A 20,795-nucleotide genomic window follows, 5' to 3' on the forward strand; every position below is an offset into this window, starting at 1 on the left:
TCTGGCAGCGAGTGGTACTGCTGCAGTAATTACTGCATGCAGATCACTCATGGGAAATGCTGTCCAGTTCCTTACAGTGCTCTTGGGCATTTCTTTCTCAAACCCAAAAGCCGATTACTGTGGGCAGAACATGGGACTGGGCCCCAGAGCTGTGCAAGGGACCAAGAGCACCTTTACCTAAGTCTTTGACCTGCATCTCTCTAATCCAATCTTCTCATGACACCTTTATAGAGCACCTAATCTTTGTGATATGAGGATGCCAGCCCTAATACCAGGCTAGCAAAAATAATCTGTCTAGGTCAGGTTGCAGTGCACGTGGAGCCTGACTGGAGAGTCTCCAAGAGCTGCTTGTTTCCAGTCTGTGCTGCACCTTAAACTCTGACAACCTGGTTGTGTGCTGTCTGCTCTCCCAGCAGAAATGCTATTATTACTGCCAGTGACATAGTAAGAAGCCATAGGCCTCTCTGCAACTTTCCCTTCTGCTAAATTTTCAAGGCTGAAGCATCAAACTTGTTATCAACAGCTGCAAAACAGAGCTTGGTATCAGGTGTCTCTGCTACCTGGAGCACAGGATGGTTGGGAAAAGCCTTGAAAGTGAGGATGCAGACCAAAAACAGAAGGCTCGGGGCTATAAACAACATACAGCAGTGGCTGGTCACTGAAGTACAACCTTGGGAGCTAGGAAAGACTGGCTTAGGAGAACAGCAGCAGAAAAATAGCTGAGCAGGGGGATAAGGTCTGGGGAAGCAATACCTTCAATCACAGTATAATCCAGGGGTTGAGGCCAGGGGCTAAGAGCCTGTGTCCATGGAATCCAGCATCTTACAAAAGGATGAAATAGAATTAGGCAAGCCTGACTGATCATGTAAGCATGACCCACCATGCATTCAGTGCCAGCTATTATGAGCACCCTCGTCTTTCTTGGGCTTGTGCCACACAAGTAGTTTTAGATGATATAAATATTTTAAATGAGCTGCTCACATTATTCTTTGTTCATAGTGCACAAGCCTCTTTGCAAAGTGGATCCTTGTGTCTGATTCTCAGCATGAAATGACTGCATGGCTCCAGCCCAAGAACAGCACTGACATCTCCGGCTTGCAGACAGTTTCTGTGCATCATCTTGCCATGCTGCTGATGGGAAAGGCAGGTCAATTCAGTAGTGATTTCCTGGCTGGGCAATCACTGATAGAAATATTCATTCCTCCATGTATATGTTAATATGTCTGCACTTCCCTTAGGTATGTGCAGGAATGCTGAGCATCTTAGTGTGGCAGAGCACCCCCTCTCCCATGCCCCTTGAAATGTGCAGATATTGATGAAAATGAGCAGTTTTGGTTTTTAGCTGGAGTTTGTCAGGAATCTGGGCTGTATCTCCACCCTGTTTTCTGTGCAAATACTGCCTACCTGGCTGCAGCCAGCATCTCAGCCAAACACGGGCTTAAAACCTAGTATAAAGGTAAAAGAACTCTTCACTGAATTAATTCTAACTAAACAACTCCACCAACGTTTCAATAGCAATTAAATCATGCTTTTGTTTTCTTTGGAGACAGCTTCCTGCAGGCCACGGCTGGGAAAGGTGCTGGCAAATGCCACTTCTGTTGGTGCCTCTCCCAGCATGGAAGCCTTGGGAAGATCTCAAGAATCCATCTACACCATCCTTCAGCCCCAAGGCAGGATAAGCGCTGGCTTAGGACCACTCCCAGCATGTTTGCCCAACCTGTTCCTAAAAGCCTGAGTGATGCCAAGCTGCCTTCTCTGCCCATGCAGTCTGGTGTTTGTGCTCGACCAAGAGAAGAGCCATCCTTGCTTCCCCAACCCAAACCATATGTTGTTTTGATTCCATCTAAATCTCATCTTGAAATCATCTTCCAGATTTTTTTTTTTAATAATCTCAATGTTATGTCATTCGTCTGTTGACTTATTGGGTGAGGGATGAAAATCCTAGTGTATCAGACTATGTTTGGAAACTTTCCTGTTTATTTAAACTGCTTGGCACCACGTAGATGCCTGAGGTGCTTTCTGTGGGCGAAAAACAGTAGGATGTAATATAGAGAATGAGGCAACAAGATGCTTTGACTCCTACGATGGCCTTGGCTGAAGCTTGCAATTTGCTTTCTAGAGATTGCCCACAAGGAAAACATGGAAAAGCACAATAGACACATGGAGACACGGTTCTGTCCAGGAGCCTTCTGGCCCGACGCACAGAGCAACTGGAGCAAATCCCAATTACCAACCAGGTGTTTTACTTATTTGCCACCCCCTTTGCACCACTCCAAGTAAAGCCTCTTTGCCTCTCTGATGGAAGCAAGATCCTCCCAGGGACCTTAACCACCAGCCTCTAATATAGATCCTGATCACCTTTGAGATGTTCCTACTGAAATTTTTTTGGAGCATCCAAGAAACATCAAGGTTGCAGAACAAAAACAACTGAGGATTTATGCACTTTTTAGACTATGCAAGCATGAGCAGGATATTATGGACAAAAGATCTGGACGTAAGCATCCAAACATGGATTTTGATGAACATGATGCCCAAGTTCATCATTGGGTCTAAACCTGATTGTACCACATTTTGGGGTTATTCTTCCAGGAATGAACTGATAATCAGCATTTATCCCAAGAAATACAGCTACAGAAGTCTCTGTGTTTTCCAGAGATCATCAGTTCAAGGAACAACACTCATTTCAGCAGAGTACAGCGTTGATGTTGAGTCAAGCTCCCAGTCTTGCTAGGGATGGATCAGCAGAGCTGCTACACGGTAAACAGTGGAAATAAATCCAACAAATGGAGGGAAAAAAAAGCTTTACTGTAGAAAATGACTGCTTCTGCTAGAAAATCCCATGGAAGACAGGTTGCTGTCATGGCACCCCAGCCTTTGGCATGGCTGGGGAGTTCCTCCTGCACACGAGTGTTAGGATGCATGGAATCAAGAAGGACCCTCCTTAAATAACAATAATAGTAATAATAGTTTTCTGATTATTTGCCATGAGAAAATGGTTGCCCACATGATCTGCCTGTGCAGAGACTCACCTTCAGTGTTTCCTGCTGTATTTGCTGGCGATGGGGCAGGAACCAGTTGCCCTAACAGGTTCCAAATGCTGGCAGGAAGCTCAGCATCCCCACATCACCAAATCTGCCATCCTTCTGTCACTCGAGGCTGAGGCTCAGGGATGTCTCCACATGCAGCCACCATCCCTTCCAGAGCAGGGCAGAATCAATGCCACTGCCACAGCCACCTCTTTGAGGAAGGTCTTCTACCTCCAGTGACAGCGGTACAGGAGCCATAGTAAAAAATGAACAACTCTCAAGCCAGTAACACTCCACCTTCACCTCCTGCTGCAACCTGAACTGCAGGTTGAATGGTAACCACAATGATGGTGCTTCAAAACCTGGGTTCAGCTCGCAGCTCAGCTGTGCTGCTTGTTCCTGCCGTGATCCAAAAGGGATGGGGACTGGCTCATCCCAGGCATGTGGGTGAGCACAGCAAGATCAGAGAATCATAGAACCATTAAGACTGGAAAAGACTACTAAGATCATGCAGACCAACCCACCCACACCATCTATGCTCACTAAACCACATTACTCAGTGCCACATCTCCATGCTTCTTGAACACCTCTAGCAATGGTAACCCCACCACCACCCTGGGCAGCCTGTTCCAATGCCTCACCACTCTTTCTGAGAAGATTTTCATAATATCCAACCCGAACCTCCCCAGGCACAACATAAGGCCATTACCTCTCATCACTGTTACCTGGAAGGCTGACCCCCATGTCGCTACAACCTCCTTTCAGGGAGTACTAGAGAGAAATAAGGTCTCCCCCGAGCCTCCTCTTCTTCAGAATAAACAATCCCATAAGACTTGTGCTTCAGCCTCCTAACCAGCCTTGTTGCCTTTCTTTGGATAAGCTCCAGGGTCTCCATGTCTTCCTTGTAGTGAGGGGCCCAAAACTGAACACAGTACTCAAGATGCAGCCTCACTGGTGCCAAATACAGAGGGACGATCACCTACCTGCTCCTGCTGCCTGCACTATTTCTGATGCAAACCAGGATGCCGTTGGCCTGCTGGGCCACCTGGGCACACTGCTGGCTCATGTTAGTGGAGCATCAACCAGCACCTCCAGATCCTCTTCCTCCACACAGCTTTCCAGCCACTCTGCCCCAAGCCTGTAGCAATGCATGGGGTGGCTGTGACCAAAGTGCAGGACCCAGCACTTGGTCTTGTTGGAGTGCATCCCATTGGTCTCAGCCCATCAATCCAGCCTATGCAGATCCCTCTGTATGGCCTTCCTACCCTCAGGCAGATCGACACTCCCTCCTAACCTGGTTTAATCTGCCAACTTACTGAAGATGAACTCTTATCTCCTCATCATCAATAAAAGTATTAAACAGGATTGGCCCCAGTACTGGGCACACCATCAGTGAACCTCAGCCCAGCTTGTTTGTGCAAGGGTGGCCAGAGGATGCTAAATAGAATGCCTGGGTTCCTGGTGTTGGGAGAAAAAGTGTTTTCTCAGTTTGGCCCAATAGCACTGCAAAACAAAGATGAGATTGATGCTCCGTTGCTCTCAGCTCAGCAGCCATGCTGTCTCCGGGATGCGAAGGGTTAAGAGCTGCAAAACCCAAAGAACTTCCTCCTTTCGGCAACGCCTGCCTCCAAATGACGCCGGTTTCTGCCCTGCTTTGCCCAAATATGTCCTTTTCCTTCTGAAGAAAAAGAGAAAAGAGAGGAAGAAGGAAGATAAAATTAAGACACGGAGCTGGACCTTGCCACCGATAGCGCAGCCCTGCATCCCGCCCACCCATGCCGTTCCGCAAAGGTAGAGACTGGGGGTTTGGGGTGGGCAGCACCCCCAGATGGGCTTGGGGGAAGGGGGGGCTGGGGAGGGAACTGAGGTGTCCCACAAACCCTTTTGTAGGGGTGCAAGATGGGAGCACCAAGCTTGGCTGTGCGTCCAGGGCACAGAGACGCTATGATGCTGGTGGGGGGGTAGGGGGGGGCAGAAATGTGTGCCCTTGGCTGTGGGTTTTTAGTTTCTCTCTGCTTTTTGGGGTAGATCTGCTCTGGCTGGTGTAAGAGAGAAGGAGGATAGGCTAGCAGGAGCTTTCTGTGCCAGTGTATGGGGTGCTGGTGGGGGTTTTGGGGTGACGCAGGCTGAGAACTGGCAACGTGCATGCATTTGTGTCTGTCCTTGGGAGATGCTCAGCTGGAGGAACTGTGCTGCCTGAATCCCGGGAGGAGACAGGCTTCTGAGAGGGGTATTCCACCACACAGCCCTTCTTCATGCTCTCTCATCCCCAAAAATCTCTTCTTCCCATGTAACTCCGTTACACGGAGAGCATTCATGCTGTCACACAGCTTGGCAGCATGGGGCAAGGACGACCCAGCTCAGGTTGCATATTAGGAAAAATTTCTTCCCAGGAGCAGTGTTGAGGCATTGGCACAGCCTGCCGAGGGAGGTGATGGAGTCATCATCCCTGGGGGTGTTCAAGAAAAGGGCAGGTGTGGCACTGAGGGATATAACTTAGTGGGAATGATAGTGATGGACTGATGGTTGGACTAATTGATTTTAGCAGCCTGTTCCAACCTTAATGATTCTATGATTCTCAGCCCTGGTAGCATTTGTTTGCTGCCCTGCAGGTGGGTGGGTGAGCTTTCCATCCTCCCCTGAGCTGCTGAAAAATGGAGGCCTTCACGTCACCTCCTTCTTATCATGTGTCACATCAGGGTGTAGCGATGTTGGCATGGGAGGGATGCTCATGGTGGCTTCTTGTCCGAGGAGCTCTATTGGGTGGAGAAACTGGGTGAGGAAAAGCCTTATCTAGAAGATAAAAAGGCAGGGGTAAGCTAAGGCATGCAAGGACATAAGGAGAGGATGCTGCTCAGCCTCTAACCCATCTTCTCTGCTGAAGCAAAGCAGCGTCTCCTTCCTGGTGCGCAGCTGGGGAAGGGGCACAGGGTACCATTGCAGAGATGCTGCACACTGAGGCTGGTGTGGTGTGAAAGAGCAGCAGGGATGGACTGAAAACTGGGAAGAGGTGGCTGGATTGGGTTTTCTCATCTCTCCCTGCTGTGGAGAGGATGTTGGGTGTGTGAGGCAGTTTGCCCGCAGTCATGTTCACAGCGCCCGTGATCTCAGGTGCAGAGATTGATGTTGCCATTTAAGGCTTAATGAGAAGTGAGGTGGTTCACACCCTCACATCCTGACAGCACAGCAGGCTGCAGGTCTTGGTTTAATTTTAGGCGATAAACGGATTCATTTAGAGCAGAAGGAGAGAGAGTGGGCGGCAGGCAGTGGGAGGAGAGCAGAATGCATCAGGCTTTGAAAATGCAAAATCCTGGTTGGTGAGGACAGGGAGCAAAGCGTGGCCATGGTGCCATGCTGTGGCGCAACTACCCTGCGTGTCCTTGTCACCTTGCTACAGAGAATTCAGCTTTGCGACTCTTGGTTGCTGTCCCAGTCACAGCTCCTTTACAAACCTCCTCTAGAGGTCAACCTTGAAATGCCAGAGCAGCTGCCAGCAGCTCCCTCATCCACTTGCAGCTCCTCCAAAAAGACCTTGGGAAAGTCCAGCACAGCTCAGAGGGCAGTGCAGATGGGTTTTGTTCATGAGTCATTCCAAAGAGTCCCTAGCAAGAAACCCTCCTTGCAGATGAAGACTGTAAGACTTGCTGAGACTAGAAAAGCTGAAGGTGGTGGCCCCAGAGGGGTTGTAAAGCCAGTCAGGATGTAAAGCCAATCCTCCCAGTGGAAAATGGGGCCTCCAGCCAGCTTAGCAAGAAGGCTGAGCCTTTAGGAGCCTTCTGGGAGCAGCACTTCACCCCAGGGCTTGCTCAGAGCAACTGAGAGCTGCACAGAGGAGGCTCTGCCTGGAGGCTCTGCAAACCCCAAGTAGTCTGAGGCATGTGGAGACTGGGGCTTCCATGTTGGAGGCCTCGAGCCATCTTTTCATGTGGAAACAGAGTATCCTGGGAGTAAAATGCAGACTTCTCCCTGGTTCTGTTGGCTTCTCAGTCTTACAGTTTTGGCATCACTTTCCTGGGTTTCCCTGACAAATCTATGCTGAATCCTGCACATGTAGGCTCTATTCTGCTTCCTCTCTCTCCAGGCACTGCAGCCAGTGGCATCACCTCAGGATCTGTGGTTCATGCCTGCACTACAGTTGCCATTCAGCCAACCTCAAGGCATTTGACAGTTTCAGATGATAAGGAAAGGTATTTCTAGCGGGGATGCTCAAGGACAGTTAGAAGCAATGGGCTCAGAGAAAGAATTGATTTCTTACACGCTACCACATCAGCTGGGAGCACTGGAGAAAATTTCATTTCTTATCTCGACAAACGCTGGCCATGCTGCAGTTCTGCTGATGGGAGTGTTGGGAGCTGTCAACTAAAACACCCTTCACCTCGCCTGAAAAATACGGCTTTATTGCTGATGGGAGGAAGGCTGGGAGTGGGCAAGTGATAAACAAACAGGATCTTGGCAGAAAGCAGGACGTTTGTCAAAGGACAAAAAAAAGTTATTGCAGCATTACAAGCTGGAAAGGGCCTGGAGATCAGACTGAAAGCCAGAGAGCAGAGATTGAACACATGATGCTGGTACCAATGGGCTGCCATGGGAATGGCTCCAGGAATTAGCCAGTATGAAAGGACTTGAAGGATGCAAGGTCTAAAATAAAAAGTGTTTGATATTGTGTCCAGGCCTGGGGCCCCCAGCAGAAGAAGGATGCAGAGGTGTTGAAGGAGGTCCAGAAGAGGGCCATGAAGATGATCAGAGGGCTGGAGCACCTCTCCTATGAAGAAAGGTTGAGGGAACTTGGGAATTGGGAAAGAATAAAGACCTTAGGCTGATTTATGAGAGGACAAATTCTGGAGTGGCTGGTGATGATTTTGAGCATTAGTGATCTTCTCTGGTACTGCCAAAGATCATACTTTTTGAGTGCTGATGGTATTTAAGGTCCCTTCCAACCAAAGTCTTTCTGTGATTCTATGGGAGAAGTGAACTTGGATGGGCATGGGCTGTGGTTTGGAGAGGTGATGGGGGACACCATGTCCATGGAAAGGGGCTCTGCTGCCTAGATCACAGAACCATAGAACCATTTGAGTTGGAAGGGATCTTTAAAAGTCATCTAGTCCAACTCCCCTGCAATGAACAGAGATATTACAGCTAGATAAGGTTGCTCAGAGGTGTCAGCAGCAGCTTTGCAACACTGGTGCAACTCCATAGACATGATAGACCTTCATACTGTCTGCTCCCTAGGCTCGAAGAAGTCCCATTTCCAGACAGGGTTGCTGGGTATGTCAGGGGGAAGTCCCCCATGGAGCATTCCTTGTGGTACATGGAGTTGCCACTGCATGTCCCCATCCTGCACCACACTGCAGCAGGACCACGTGCATAGTCTGGAGGAGCAGTGACAGCTTTCAGAGGTGGGAGAGGAAGGAGGGATGCACAGGAGTTTGAGAGCTCCTGAGGGATCTGGCTGAAACTTCAGCCCTGCTGGGCTGGTGATGGGAAAGGAAGTGGTGCCTTGTGGTCTCTGCACACAAGTTGAATTAAACATCTCTCCTTAGTCTGAAAGCAATATGGAGGGCATCCTTGCATACAGCGCAATGGGTACAGGTTGCCCAGAGACATTGTGGATGTCCCATCCCTGGAGTCATTCAAGGCCACGTTGGATATGGCCCTGGGCAACTTGATCTAGAGGGTGGCAGCCAGCCCTCTGCAGTGGGGCTGGAACTGACTGGGTTTTAAGGTCCCTTCCAACCCAAGCCATTCTATGATTATGATTCTATGAAATCATAACTCCTGTACGTATGTATTCAGACTATAACACACCCTGCTGCAAACCTGTCTACTTCTCCAGAGTGATTACAGCAAAGGGTGGAAATGTGCTTTTCTGCAGATATTTGGTACTTACACAGCTAATTTTGTCACCTTTCATCACCCTGGCTTGCAAATGCACACGCTGCTGTGCTTGCTGGTCACGTCATCCATTACTCCTTGCCTCTGTGCTTTCCTGGCAGTCCTGTGCATGTGTTGAGCACTTCGCGTCAAAGGGGAATTTATGGGCACAGATGAATTACACCTCCTAGTGACACAGCTGAAGAAAGCAGAGCACTTGTCGGGAGCTGCTTGGGGGGGTCTGGGTGTCATCCTACACTGTGGGGTCTGTCTTGGTGTCTGCGACCATGTGGGCGTCTGCTCAAAGCCATCTGCTCAAAGGGCAGGGAGGAAATGTGTGGCCAAGCTTTCTCCAGCTCTCCTGACTCACTGGCTCATGCTTTAATTAAAGCGTCACCTTGTTTTCATCAATCACCTTTCCTGGAAGACTGGAAACTCCCTTGCATCCCGCTTTCCCCATGGCTTGTACTTCTCAACATGTTCCTCCTTGTGGCTCTTGGTGTCACTTCAGCCCTTTGGGCAAAACATGAGCAAACAACTCATGCACGGGTGTCCATCCCCAAATCACACCCATCCTAATATATCCCTGCTCTCCAAGAAAGCACTTGATGAGCATCACCTCTCCACTGTGACATTACACTTTCCTTAGCTTTTTCTAGCATTTGTTAAGAGCTTTTCATGGGTTGAAGGATGCAGCATGCCCAGTGGTTGTGTTCCTACTGGTGCTGGTGCAGCTTTCACAGAGACGTACAGTAAGCACCACCAGGGCAAGTCAAGCAGCAAAGCCCACTTGAAATTGCTCAAAATTGGGATAGGAGGCTTACAATAAGCTATTAATTGTTATGGATGCTGCTGGGGACCGAGCTCACAGATACCAGCTGATGGGGAGAGATGGGTTTTTACAGCCTCTCAGACTTCTCAAGTCTGGGAATTGAAACCAGGTAAAGACGCAGCTCCTGATAGCAGTGTTTCATCTCTTGGCCTGGGAGCACACAGGCATGCCTCCAGCCTGCCTTCCCAGGGCCAGGCAGCCACCAAGCTACTTGGGGCTGCTGGAAGAACTCTCCTCTTGGTCTCCTGCCTTCCTCCTGCAAGGATGGAAGACTGTCCTGTGCTATATTTAGAATCATAGAATCATAGAATTATTTAGGTTGGAAAATACTTGTAAGATATTCTATTCCAACTATCAACCCATTCCCACCATGCCCACTAACCATGTCCCTCAGCACCACATCTACCCTCTTACTGAACACCCCCAAGGACAGTGACTCCACCACCTCCCTGCACAGCCTGCTCCATTGCTTGCTCACTCTGAGAAGAATTTTTTCCTAATTTACACGATGAACAGGTGTTGATACAACCTAAGTGCTTTTCACCTGTGCCACCAGCATGAGAAGCCCAATCTACCTAGAGAAAACCAATCTCAGTGGTCACCCTAGGTAGGAAAAACCTACCTGGACATGCCCAACCCCATCCTAACACACCCTCAGTTATGAAAAAAATCCATCTTGCCATAAAAAAAAGACAACCTCTGAAGGCTTTCTGATGCCCAGACCCGACCCTCCACCTCCTTCACATCTCCCTGCTGTCACAGCAGCCTCCTCACAGTTTCATCCCTGCATCTTCACCCGCGGCAGGAACCTGCTGAGATCCCTTCTTGCGAAGGCAAAGCTCTGGAGGTGTTCGCATAAAATCAGATGGCCACGGGCTTTCAGCAGAGGAACGTGGGAGGATTTCAAAACCAGCAGCCGGGAAGGCGTGATCGCTGCTCGCCTGCTGCGTGCGTGCACACACGCACACGAGAGCTGCCTTCAGCCTCTGTAGGGCTACCGGCTTTTTTTAAAACACAGACACATTTTAGCAGCAGGAAGGCTGAAAAAAAGGCCATCAAGGATGGTCCCCGGGTGAGCAATTTTCAGTTTCTCTTACATTTTCCCCTGGGGGACTCATAGAATCATAGAATGGCTTGGGTTGGAAGGGACCTCAAGGATCATCAAGCTCCAGCCAACTCCTTGTCCTTCCATGATAACCTTTCCCCATATTTTCCTCTATAGCTGGGCAACTTCTCATATCCTTACCTTCAATCTACCTCACTACTGAGAACAGTTACATTTTCTTCATAACACTTTTTTTTTCAGTCTCTTCCCATGCTTCTCCCTCTGAGATTTCTCCTTCGCAGAGCACAAACCCATTCTCTTTGTGCTCTCCCACAAATCCCAGTTAGGAAAAATCTCCTTGGTGTTGCTCGCCCTGATTCAACCTCTTCCCAAAAGCAGAAATTGAATCATAGAATCACTAAGGTTGGAACAGACCTCTGAGATCACCCAGGCCAACCACCAACCCATCCCCACCATGCCCACTAACCACGTCCATCAGTGCCACATCTGCCCTTTTCTTGAACACCACCAGGTATGGTGACTCTGCCACCTCCCCGTCAGTACTTTTCCTCATTGCTTTTTTCATGATTTTATCTTTCTTTTTTTTTTTTACCCCATGGACATCATTCTATTGGTTCATATTTGGCTGCTGAGATTTTTTTTTTTCCCCAGCACGTCAATCCTCATCTGAGGATGACCAAATGTATGACTTGTGGCAGGGGAAAGTGAGGCATGGTAGGGTGCAGCAATGTGCTGGTGGCTGTGGCTTTAGCTGCTCTTTGGAGACCTTCAGGACCTGAGCAGAGGCACAGGGCTGCTATGAGCCTGTTCTATTTCTTGCAAAGACAGCAATTCGATACCGTGAGATGGCGAGTCCTGCGCACTGTACTGTGTGTGTGCCCACAGCAGTGCTACTGTACCTGGACAGGCTGTCCCCAGCCCCACAGTGACGTGGGGGGTTGATGGGACAACAATGGGGGTTCTGCTGGTGGCTCTGCTCCAGGGTTAATGCTGTGCGTGGGTCTGGCTGCATCCCATCCCGGTCAGAGCACCGCTCTGGGTGCCATCTCCATGCCACATAGGGGCGCAGCCTGGTGTGTGCACTCATGCAATGAGCTGCTTGGTTCTCAGCCACAATTCCTAGCCCTTTTTTCCTCTAAGATGCTGCTTCTCCAAAGGGGAATTGTGATTGTTAAACACAGGGCAACTGAGATGGTGAGAAATCTCCCTCTGAAGCGGCACATCTCCAGTGAATTCTGGGAGATGCATGCAATCCTGGCTGCTCAGCATCACATGCACCTAGCAGTGCTTGCAGTCACGCTGCCAGCTCCTTTCCAACAGCAGTGTGGCAGCAGTCCAAATCCCTTATCTTATCTTACCTTATCTTATCTACAGATCTAGCACTCTTTGCATCAAGCCTGTCCGTGCTGGAGCATGTGGCACTGTGTCCCTTGTCACAGGGCAGGGTCGTCCTGTTGTGCATCGCTGCTCTGTGCCTTACAGCAATGTGACATAGAGCTTTTACCCTTTTGGGTAGCAGTAAGGGGTTAAAACCCCACCTGGAGAGGTTTAGGCTGGATATCAGGGAAAGCTTTGTTCATCCAGCCCCAGACTGCATTATTTGAAATCAGAGCGCACAGTGTGAGATGGACAAACTTCCCCTTGCTAAATGACCTGGTTAGGAATGGAGCTGCTCTGGGGATGGGGAATAGGCAATGAATTTGCTGGAAAAAGGAAGCACTGCCCTCAGCACCAGGATTCTGTGCAGGGTCTCAGCAGGGCTCAGGTTAACCAGCTGACACACAACACCCTTCCAGCCAAAATGATTGATTCCCCTCCCTGAGCCAAAACCCCGAGCACTCCACTTAGCAGCTGGCTTACCCAAACTGACCTGGGGAGAGCACTTTAGCAGGGCAGCAGGGTAAACTTGTTTACACGTTCTTTTTTTGGCTACACAGAGCTCACTGCCATGCAGGGGACGGCCCAATGCAACACTCCCAAGCACGTGTGAGCCTGCAGAGCTGCATGGATTGTGCACGCCCCACTCGCGTGTGTGCGCTGGGAGGAAACGCTGCCTCTACTTCCCAACCTCGAGTCCCTCTGGCTGCCAGCACGCGAAGGGAGCGTGAGCAGCCACTGCTGGTGCTTGGGTTTCCTCTGCAAAGGAAGGAATTCTAGGAAAGCTTGAGGACAGTTTGGTAAACAACAGGCAGAAACTGCAGTGCAGGGCGTTTGTTTGCAACCAGCTCTGGGAAACTGAATTATTCTGCCCCTAAAAGTACAAATGGGCACTGCTGCATGAATGGAGAACAAAAGATCCTAAGTCATTGATATATATTTATTTAAGGGAAACTTGTCCCTTTATAGGGTATGAGCCAGAGGAGCGTCCAATCTTGATGCCAATAGAAGACCCTAACCTGCCCATGGCAGAGATGTGAGTTGTTGGTTTTAATCTTGCTCAACAATTTTCTTAGAAAACCCTCTGATTAGTGAAGGATTTCTAATGGGAGCAGCAGGATGTGGCTGGGCTGAGATTTGGGCTTTGACAGCCCAAGGGAGCCCCAGCACTGAGGGATCATAGAATCATCAAGGTTGGAAAAGACCCACTGATGTCATCCAGTCCAACTGCTGACCCATCCCCACCATGCTCACTAACCACATCCCTCAGTGCCACATCTGCCATTTTCCTGAACACCTCCAGCGACAGTGACTCCACCACCTCCCTGGGCAGCCTGTGCCAATGCATCACCGCTCTTTCTGAGAATAAATTTTTCCTATCATTATAAAAACCACAAGAAACAAAAGCTGTTAGTTATTTTCCATCTATGTCAATTTCCCAGCTGGAATGCTGGGTGCAGTTAACAGCTAAGGACAAGGCTTTGGGGTGGGAAGGAGAACTCCGAAGCAGCTTTGACACCAAAATCTCTGTGTTGTTGAACCGTGCCCTGAGAAGGATGAGTCGAGGTGGAAGAGTCACCTGTCAGCAGTGATTTGTTTGTTTGTTTCTTTGAGGTTTCTTTGCCAAAAGCGGGCAATGGGTTTCCACCTCAGCAATTGGGCATAACACGTGCACAGGGGAGCACGGTCTGCAAAGTCTTTGGTTCTATTAAGCATGAAATTGCCTCTAATTGCTGCTTTTTTTGGTAATTTTTGGGCGCAGCTGAGCTGCTCAGAAACCAATCCAAGTCAAACACATCAGCATTATGAATCTGAACGTGATTTTATAAAACATTAAAAAACGCTCAACAAATTGTTGTTGCAATGACAGCAGTTTTCATAACTTCTTGCTAGAGGATACTTGGGTGGAAACTGGCCTTTTCTAGGTAGGGATTTACTGTCTGAGTGCTACATGTTGGAAAATCTGTGATTACCTTTTCTGGTTTGGGCTGTGGATTGCAGCCGTGGGGTTGGGTTGGTGCTGTGGCCATAGTGGCTAACAGCAAACAAGACAAAACAAAGCAGTGTGGGATGTGGCTGGTGTGCGCCAGTGCCAGGACTTAGTCACCCCGCTTCATCGATGACCTGAGTCTGTCTGAATGCAAAAGGACCAGATTTTTAAGTAGCATCAGAAGGCTATCACATGTGACCCAGCACGTGTTCCATAACCAAAGGAGCTATGCTCATCTGGGTTTGGTGGGCTGCACGGAGGTGGGCTTTCAGGTCTTTTGAGCTGCCTTCATCTCACACTGGTGGGGTCCTCAGTAGCGACGACCTTTATCTTGCATAGCTGGCAGCTTTGGGAAATGTTCTGGGCTCTGTGAACGTCTGCATCCCAGTGGGTGCAGGAGACTGGGGTTCCCATTGACTCAGTGCATGGGCTGGGCAACCCAAGAGTCTGTCTGACCCAAAAGTCTGTCTGACCCAAGAGTCTGTGCAACCCAAGGGTCTGTCCAATCCACGGGGCATCCACAAGGGCCAATCACTTTGGTGCCTTGGATTATGCAAGCCCAGGCGACAAAAGCGTGACAGGAAGCAAAGGAAGGTCGTGCCTTCAGCCTGAGCGCCGCTCACTTTCTTTATTGGGAAGTTGGCAGGAGAGCCTGCCTGGGCGGCTGTCGGAGCTTGTGTTGACTCAGGCCGTGCTCTAGCAGTTGTTTTAATGCCGCCTGAACACTGAGTAAACAGCCGGGCTGGGAAATGTGAAACCCTCGCTCTGACCTTCCTGTCTCTGAAGGCTCAATCGGAGACATGCTGGGCTCACTGACACGGTGTGGATGAACATGTGAGATAAACGCACATCTCCTATAGTCATTCGTTTGGGATTTGAGGAGGAGGAAGGTAGAATTGCAGCCTCCTTAAGACAAGGAGTTTTGCTCTGGTTTCCTGATGGGTAATGTGACCAGAAATGTTTAAGCAGTTATAATGAATATGTGTTTTCCACCTTTTTCCATCATATTTAGCGGGGACAACTCATGGCCAATGGAGTAGCCAATGCTCTTCCATCTGAGTTTTCCCTGAGAATTTGTTAACAGCGTGCCATTGTGAGATAAAAAATCATAAATATACTTGAGAAAATATATTTGGCAGCAGCTCCCTGCATTATTTCAGCTTGTCCCAAAACTCCAAGTAAATATATTTCATGTCTGATTGGAAGATGTCAATGAAAGGAAAAACAAAATGGGGATGCCCATTGTGTGACAAGCAGGTCCTCAACCAGAGTCTTACATCTCCTGATTATTTCTGTTCTTGGTTCAGAGAATTCAGAAGTCTTTGCCATTTCACAGTGGCTTTTCAGCTGGCTGATTCTTGGACATTATTTCAGTGTAGCTGTGGATTTTCCAAGTTTGAATTTCAACCTGTTGACCTTAACCCCTCCTTAGGTTTTCACAGACGTCCTAGGAGCAGTCCCTGTAGGTCTCAGGTTTAAAAGCAGAACTGGGACACTGAGAGCTCCTTGCTTCTTGATGGCTTGCAGTTTCCATCAGTCAAATGGAGAGGTGAACCTTTAGGGAGGCTGACCCAAGGAACAGCTCAACCCAAGCAGTGGTGTTGGTCCCAAACATGGCTTTTGGAGCTGAGATGTGTGGGATGCTGTTGGGCAACAATCACCTGTATCACTCCAGCTCTGCAAGGAAGCAGGGACGAGCGAGTTGTCGATATGGCAGATGTGCTCACAAGGGTGTGGAAAGATCACCAGCACGTACGCAGTTTCGAAATGCAACTCCTCATCAAAGCTTCTTCCTGACTCCCCGTGTGAATTGTGCCTTGAGGAATGAGGAATTGTGTTTCGGATCACCTCATTCTGGAGCCCACCAAGCTGGAGCCCACCAAGCTTTGCATATGATAGCTTTAGCTGTAGACAGCACTAATGTCTACCTCCATGCTCACAGGCTGCAGACACCCCCAGGACACAGCTTGGCCTGATTTACAACCAATATCCGTAGCAGGTCAAGTGAATTGCTCTGGGAGTGTCTGTTTCTCTCCATGGGAGGTAGAAATGGACAAAGGTGCCCAGATTCTTGTAGCCACCCAAATGACATCAATCCTTCCCAAATGCTGTGGGTGTGGATGTGACAGTGGGCAGAAGCCATGCTCCAAAGGGAGCAGATCCTCCTGGGATGTTACCTGGTAGTAAACAAAGCAACCTGTATCAGTAGAATGGTGTTTTATCACCTACTGATAAAAGAACTAACACTGGGACCCATACTGATATCAGCAGGGGTTGATGGCAGAGATTAAAAGAATATCCTTTTACCCAGGCTGCGATTAATCTGCACCTACAAGTAGCTCCTCAAGCTTCAGGAATGCCAACCACTCAATTTCCCTCCTCTTTGCTTTTCTCCCTAACCCCAGCTGCCCTGGGGCTAACTTTTAATATTTGCAGTTCTGTGACTGTGTTGTAATTTCTCCCACTTCTTTGAGAGATTCCACACTGTCCCCCAGCATCTGGCTTCATGACAGCAGTACTCTTTGAGAAGCCCAGTGGTTGCCATGGCGATGCTGAGGTTGTCCCTGTTACATCACAAGGTGAGTCAGTCCCAGAAAGAAAGGCCACAGCCTTTGCCATTGTTGGATTTAATAATCTGCAGTGATGAGATAACGATCCAGGCCCTTAATGAAAAGCAGGTGCAAATAAGATGTTAGGAAATAATTCGATAGCAGAGTCCACAGGATAATGAGAGGCTGTGATTTCCGGAGGGTGACCATCTTGCACTTTAAATAGGTTGAATGGGCTGCTCCGTAGGGTGTTCCCTATGCACCTGGAGGGCTGCATCCCACATGCACTACTGGGCTGGCGATTAAGCTCCTAATTAACACAACCTGCCCCCAAAAGAGTGGGGTTATGGCTGGATCTTTGACTTGCTGTATCACTTGAGATTAGGTGTGGATGGTGGTGTGACCCCATTTCTGCTGATGCGCACGGAGAAGGCACTGTGGTAGCATATGGCAGCATATGTGGCAGCAGGGCAGGTGCTGTCTGATCTGGCTCACCTGGGATACAGTAATCCCCTAAACACTTTTCTTTCCAACTAGCAGGATTTTGTGCTGGATGCTCTGTCTGAGGGGACTGTGGCATCTTGGTAAGGAACCAGGTCACCTGAAGTAAGGTGGCATTTTGTGGCATCACACACTAAATCAACCCCAAGGCTTCAGTGAGGGATTTCCCATTGGAAAAAAGCATGGGGACAAATTGGGAGATGTTGGTTTGATATAACTGGAGGTACCTGGGAGGAGGAGGTGCAGCCCAGTGCCAGGCTAATTGTGAATATTGTGGAGTCAGTGGCAGTGCCACCACCCGGAGTTTGGCTCTGGCCGTATCTGCACCCTTTGACCCATTCTGTTGGGACCAAGCTTGAAGTTCTACAGACAGATTTCATGCCAAGTAGAAACTATATCAGATTCCCAAGCCTGGAATATTCCCAACTGCTTGCCATGCGATTGCCCTCTGACCATTTGAAAACCCTGTGTCTATCTCTGCAGCCCAGGGAGTCAGCCATCTGTCTGATTTAGCAGTTTATGGGGTGAAATCTGTTTTGCTCTTGCCTTGTGAGGTCAGGAACTTTCACAGGACATTGCTCAAACCTCTTGGACTCATTTCTGAGCAGACTTTCAGGCAGCGTTGAGAAATGTTCCTGCTCTGGTAGACATTGCAGGTTCAGAATGTTATGTTCAACTTAGTTTTCTTTCTTGAGACTTACAGGAGAGGTTCAGACTGTAACCTCAGTTAGTGCCCCACAGGGTGCTCTCACAGGTGAGCCATAGGCACCTCCTCCTGGTGCTTTCCATGGGAAAACATTATAGTAGCTTGGAAGAAAAGATGCAATTGTATCCGATTCGTTGGTTTAGGCAAGATGGGTCCATGAATGAAACATCATCCCTGAGATTTTAAACAGGAACATGGGGATGGAAGGCTCCTTTGCAGTCCACCTTACACCCTCATCTGGCCCCATGGGGACTTCCCAGGGACCTGTCACTCCCCTGACAGAAGGATCCCTGAGGATTTTGCTCCTAGCTTGGGGAACTGGGTTTAAACCAGGCTCTCATCCTTCCCACACATTCATCATGGTCAGGCAATGTGTTTGCAACTCCCATTTCCCAAACTATCTGCCTTTAACTCACCCAGTTATCACCAGCACCCCACCCACAGCACTGCTGTCCTCCCTTTGCAAAGCCCTTTGCTGTAAACCAGGTGCTAACTAGGTTTGAACCCTCATCCTTTTGTCTGAAAAAGAGAAATAAACAAAAAAGTCCTCCAAGATGGAGGGATGGCTTCAGGCAGAATTTACTGTCCTGAAATAGTTTCTGCATCGCACCCAGTGCAATGGCAACTGCATGCAGCAGGGCTCAGAGCAGGAGCTGAGCAGAAGCAACCAGAAACACTTGTTCAATACAGCCCAAAAAAGCATTTAAAGGAAGCTTTAAGGCATATCACTTTGCTGCAAGGCACTGATGTGAGTTTTCTTTTTTCCTTTTTCCTGCACCTATTGCTGCAAGAGAGCTCACGTGCACAAGGCGGATTTTCTTTGCCACTTGTTGCTTGGTCATTGCTAAGAGCTATATTTAGTTGTAAATGGTTTTAAGTTGAAGGAGGGAAGATTTAGGTTGGATGTCAGGGGGAAGTTCCTTACAGAGAGAGTGGTGAGGTGCTGGAATAGGCTGCCCAGAGAGGCTGTGGATGCCCCATCCCTGGAGGCATTCAAGGCCAGGTTGGATGGGGCCCTGGGCAGCCTGGTCTGGTATTAAATGTGGAGGTTGGTGGCCCTGCCTGTGGCAGGGGAGTTGGATCTTCATGATCCTTGAGGTTCCTTCCAACCCAAGCCATTCTATGATTCTATGATTCTGTTTTTGCAGCTCCAAGGTAAGAGCAGCTCCCAACATGGTGCTGAGCTGGTGTTGGTACATTGGGGTTGGGCAATGAGTTGTTCCTCTGTGGGGAATTCCCCCTCTCAATATCAGCACTTGTTTCTCAAGCCTGAACCCATCTGAATTATTTTCCCTTCTCTGCTTGCAGCTATTTTAAGAAAAGCCACTGCTTGCAGCAACGGATGTGCACTGGGCAGCCCGGAACGTTTGCTTGGCGTATTTCAGTGCTTGGAGATTGCTTACTGTTGGGGAAGGATGACATTCCCTTAGCACACCAGGTCCAATAGCAGAGTGCAATAGGTTAAAACCCGGACAGCCTGTTCCTGGATGGGGGAATGGGTTTGTTGGGTGTTTGCGTGTGGCTGGGAGAACGGAGCTCAGCCCCAAGCACGCAGTGTTCCAATGCAAACCCTTCCACTCTGCACACCTTTTGCAAATGCTTGCAGGGTCCCCCCAGAAAGCACTGCCAGCAGTGAATGGAAGACACAACCTCTTGGTCCCTGTCTTCATAAAAGCCCCCATTTCCCTCAATACATTGCAACAATTTTCTTGGCTCCTCCAAGGTCCTGCTGACACTTTCTGGAAGCAGAAGAGTTTGTTTTCAACTCCTGTTTACAAATGCCCCTCCGCTATCCCAGATGAGTAATTTTCTCTGTTGCAACGTGGTGTCTTTAGGGCAATGGCAAGGTTTTGGGCAGCTGCTGGTTGAATTTTGCAACCAGAGAGAACTGTGCCCAACTCACAGATTGGTAAACTGAAGCTGTGCTGGGAACTGCTGCCAAGCTCACACAGAGCTGCATCCTTACAGTGACAGCAGCCCAACTCTGACCCACCATCTCCAAATTTTAACCATGCAGAAGTCATAGAATCATAGGAGCAGGTTGGATACTGGGACTTGTAACGTCACGGCTATCTCCATCTGATGTAACACCATTTGATGGTTGGTTGAGATGATCTTAGTGGTGTTTTCCAACCTTAATGATTGTATGATTCCATCTGTCTTCCCAGACCCCCCTGAGCATCACACAAACTGCACCCCATCGCCTCAATGCCTCATCACAAAGAGATTTGTTGCACTGAGCGTAGGCATGAATAGCTCTCACGCTTTCAAGTTTCCATTAAAGGAAAAAAAAGAAAAAGAAAAGAAGAAGAAAAAGAAAAAGAAAAGGAAAGGGTGATGAATCACAGCTTAGTCAGAGTTGGGGCTGCCGTTCCCTGCATTTTGATGGCATGGGAGCAGTGCCAGGGTGGCTGGCTGCCATCCATAAGGGGATGGGGACTTGAGGTTCTGATTTTGGGTCACATCACGTTGGGATGAGCTGCTCGATCAGCAGGGACACAAAGCAGGGAATGGAGGAGTTTGGGCTTTGGCAGCAGAGATGCTAACAACCTATCATCACCATAGGTTTTGCTCTCAGGGAATTGGGATTTCACACTCCCACCTCCACCCCCACTGCCCGTAGACCCTCAAGGTCATTGCAGCCCATCCAGCACCTGCAGATCTCAAGCCATTCCCTTTTTACACCTCCCCACGCACCTCACGCTGCCCCACCCTTACAAATCAGCTTGCCTTATAAATAGTAATGATGCTCCTTCCAGCTGACCTCCCTGGCAGCAGCTGGCTGCTCATGCCTTTGAAAACCAGGCCACTTATTTAGGAGTTTAAGGATGGTCTGGCTTTCCGCTCCAGTTATCCGGCCGTCTTTAGCCAAGAATT

General features: G+C 49.0%; 1 protein-coding gene across 9 annotated transcripts in view; it reads left to right on the top strand.

The window, feature by feature from the left end:
* PFKFB3 (6-phosphofructo-2-kinase/fructose-2,6-biphosphatase 3) overlaps positions 1–20,795 on the top strand; it is a 66,153-nt gene that overhangs the window by 21,923 nt on the left and 23,435 nt on the right. For 4 of the 9 annotated variants that reach the window (XM_040654214.2, XM_040654231.2, XM_040654240.2 and 1 more), the window contains exon 1: positions 4,707–4,817. Coding sequence is in view for 6 of the 9 variants with exons in the window: in XM_040654240.2 (XP_040510174.1) it covers positions 4,802–4,817 (16 nt within the window). In the remaining 3 variants the exon portion in view is untranslated. Of the gene's footprint in view, positions 1–999; positions 4,818–13,141; positions 13,209–16,638; positions 16,742–20,795 lie in introns of those variants that run through there. The other 5 variants (XM_046909159.1, XM_046909158.1, XM_015291215.4 and 2 more) reach the window with 3 other exon arrangements.

This window comes from Gallus gallus, chromosome 1 (genome assembly GCF_016699485.2).
Source record: "Gallus gallus isolate bGalGal1 chromosome 1, bGalGal1.mat.broiler.GRCg7b, whole genome shotgun sequence".
Taxonomy (NCBI): domain Eukaryota; kingdom Metazoa; phylum Chordata; class Aves; order Galliformes; family Phasianidae; genus Gallus; species Gallus gallus.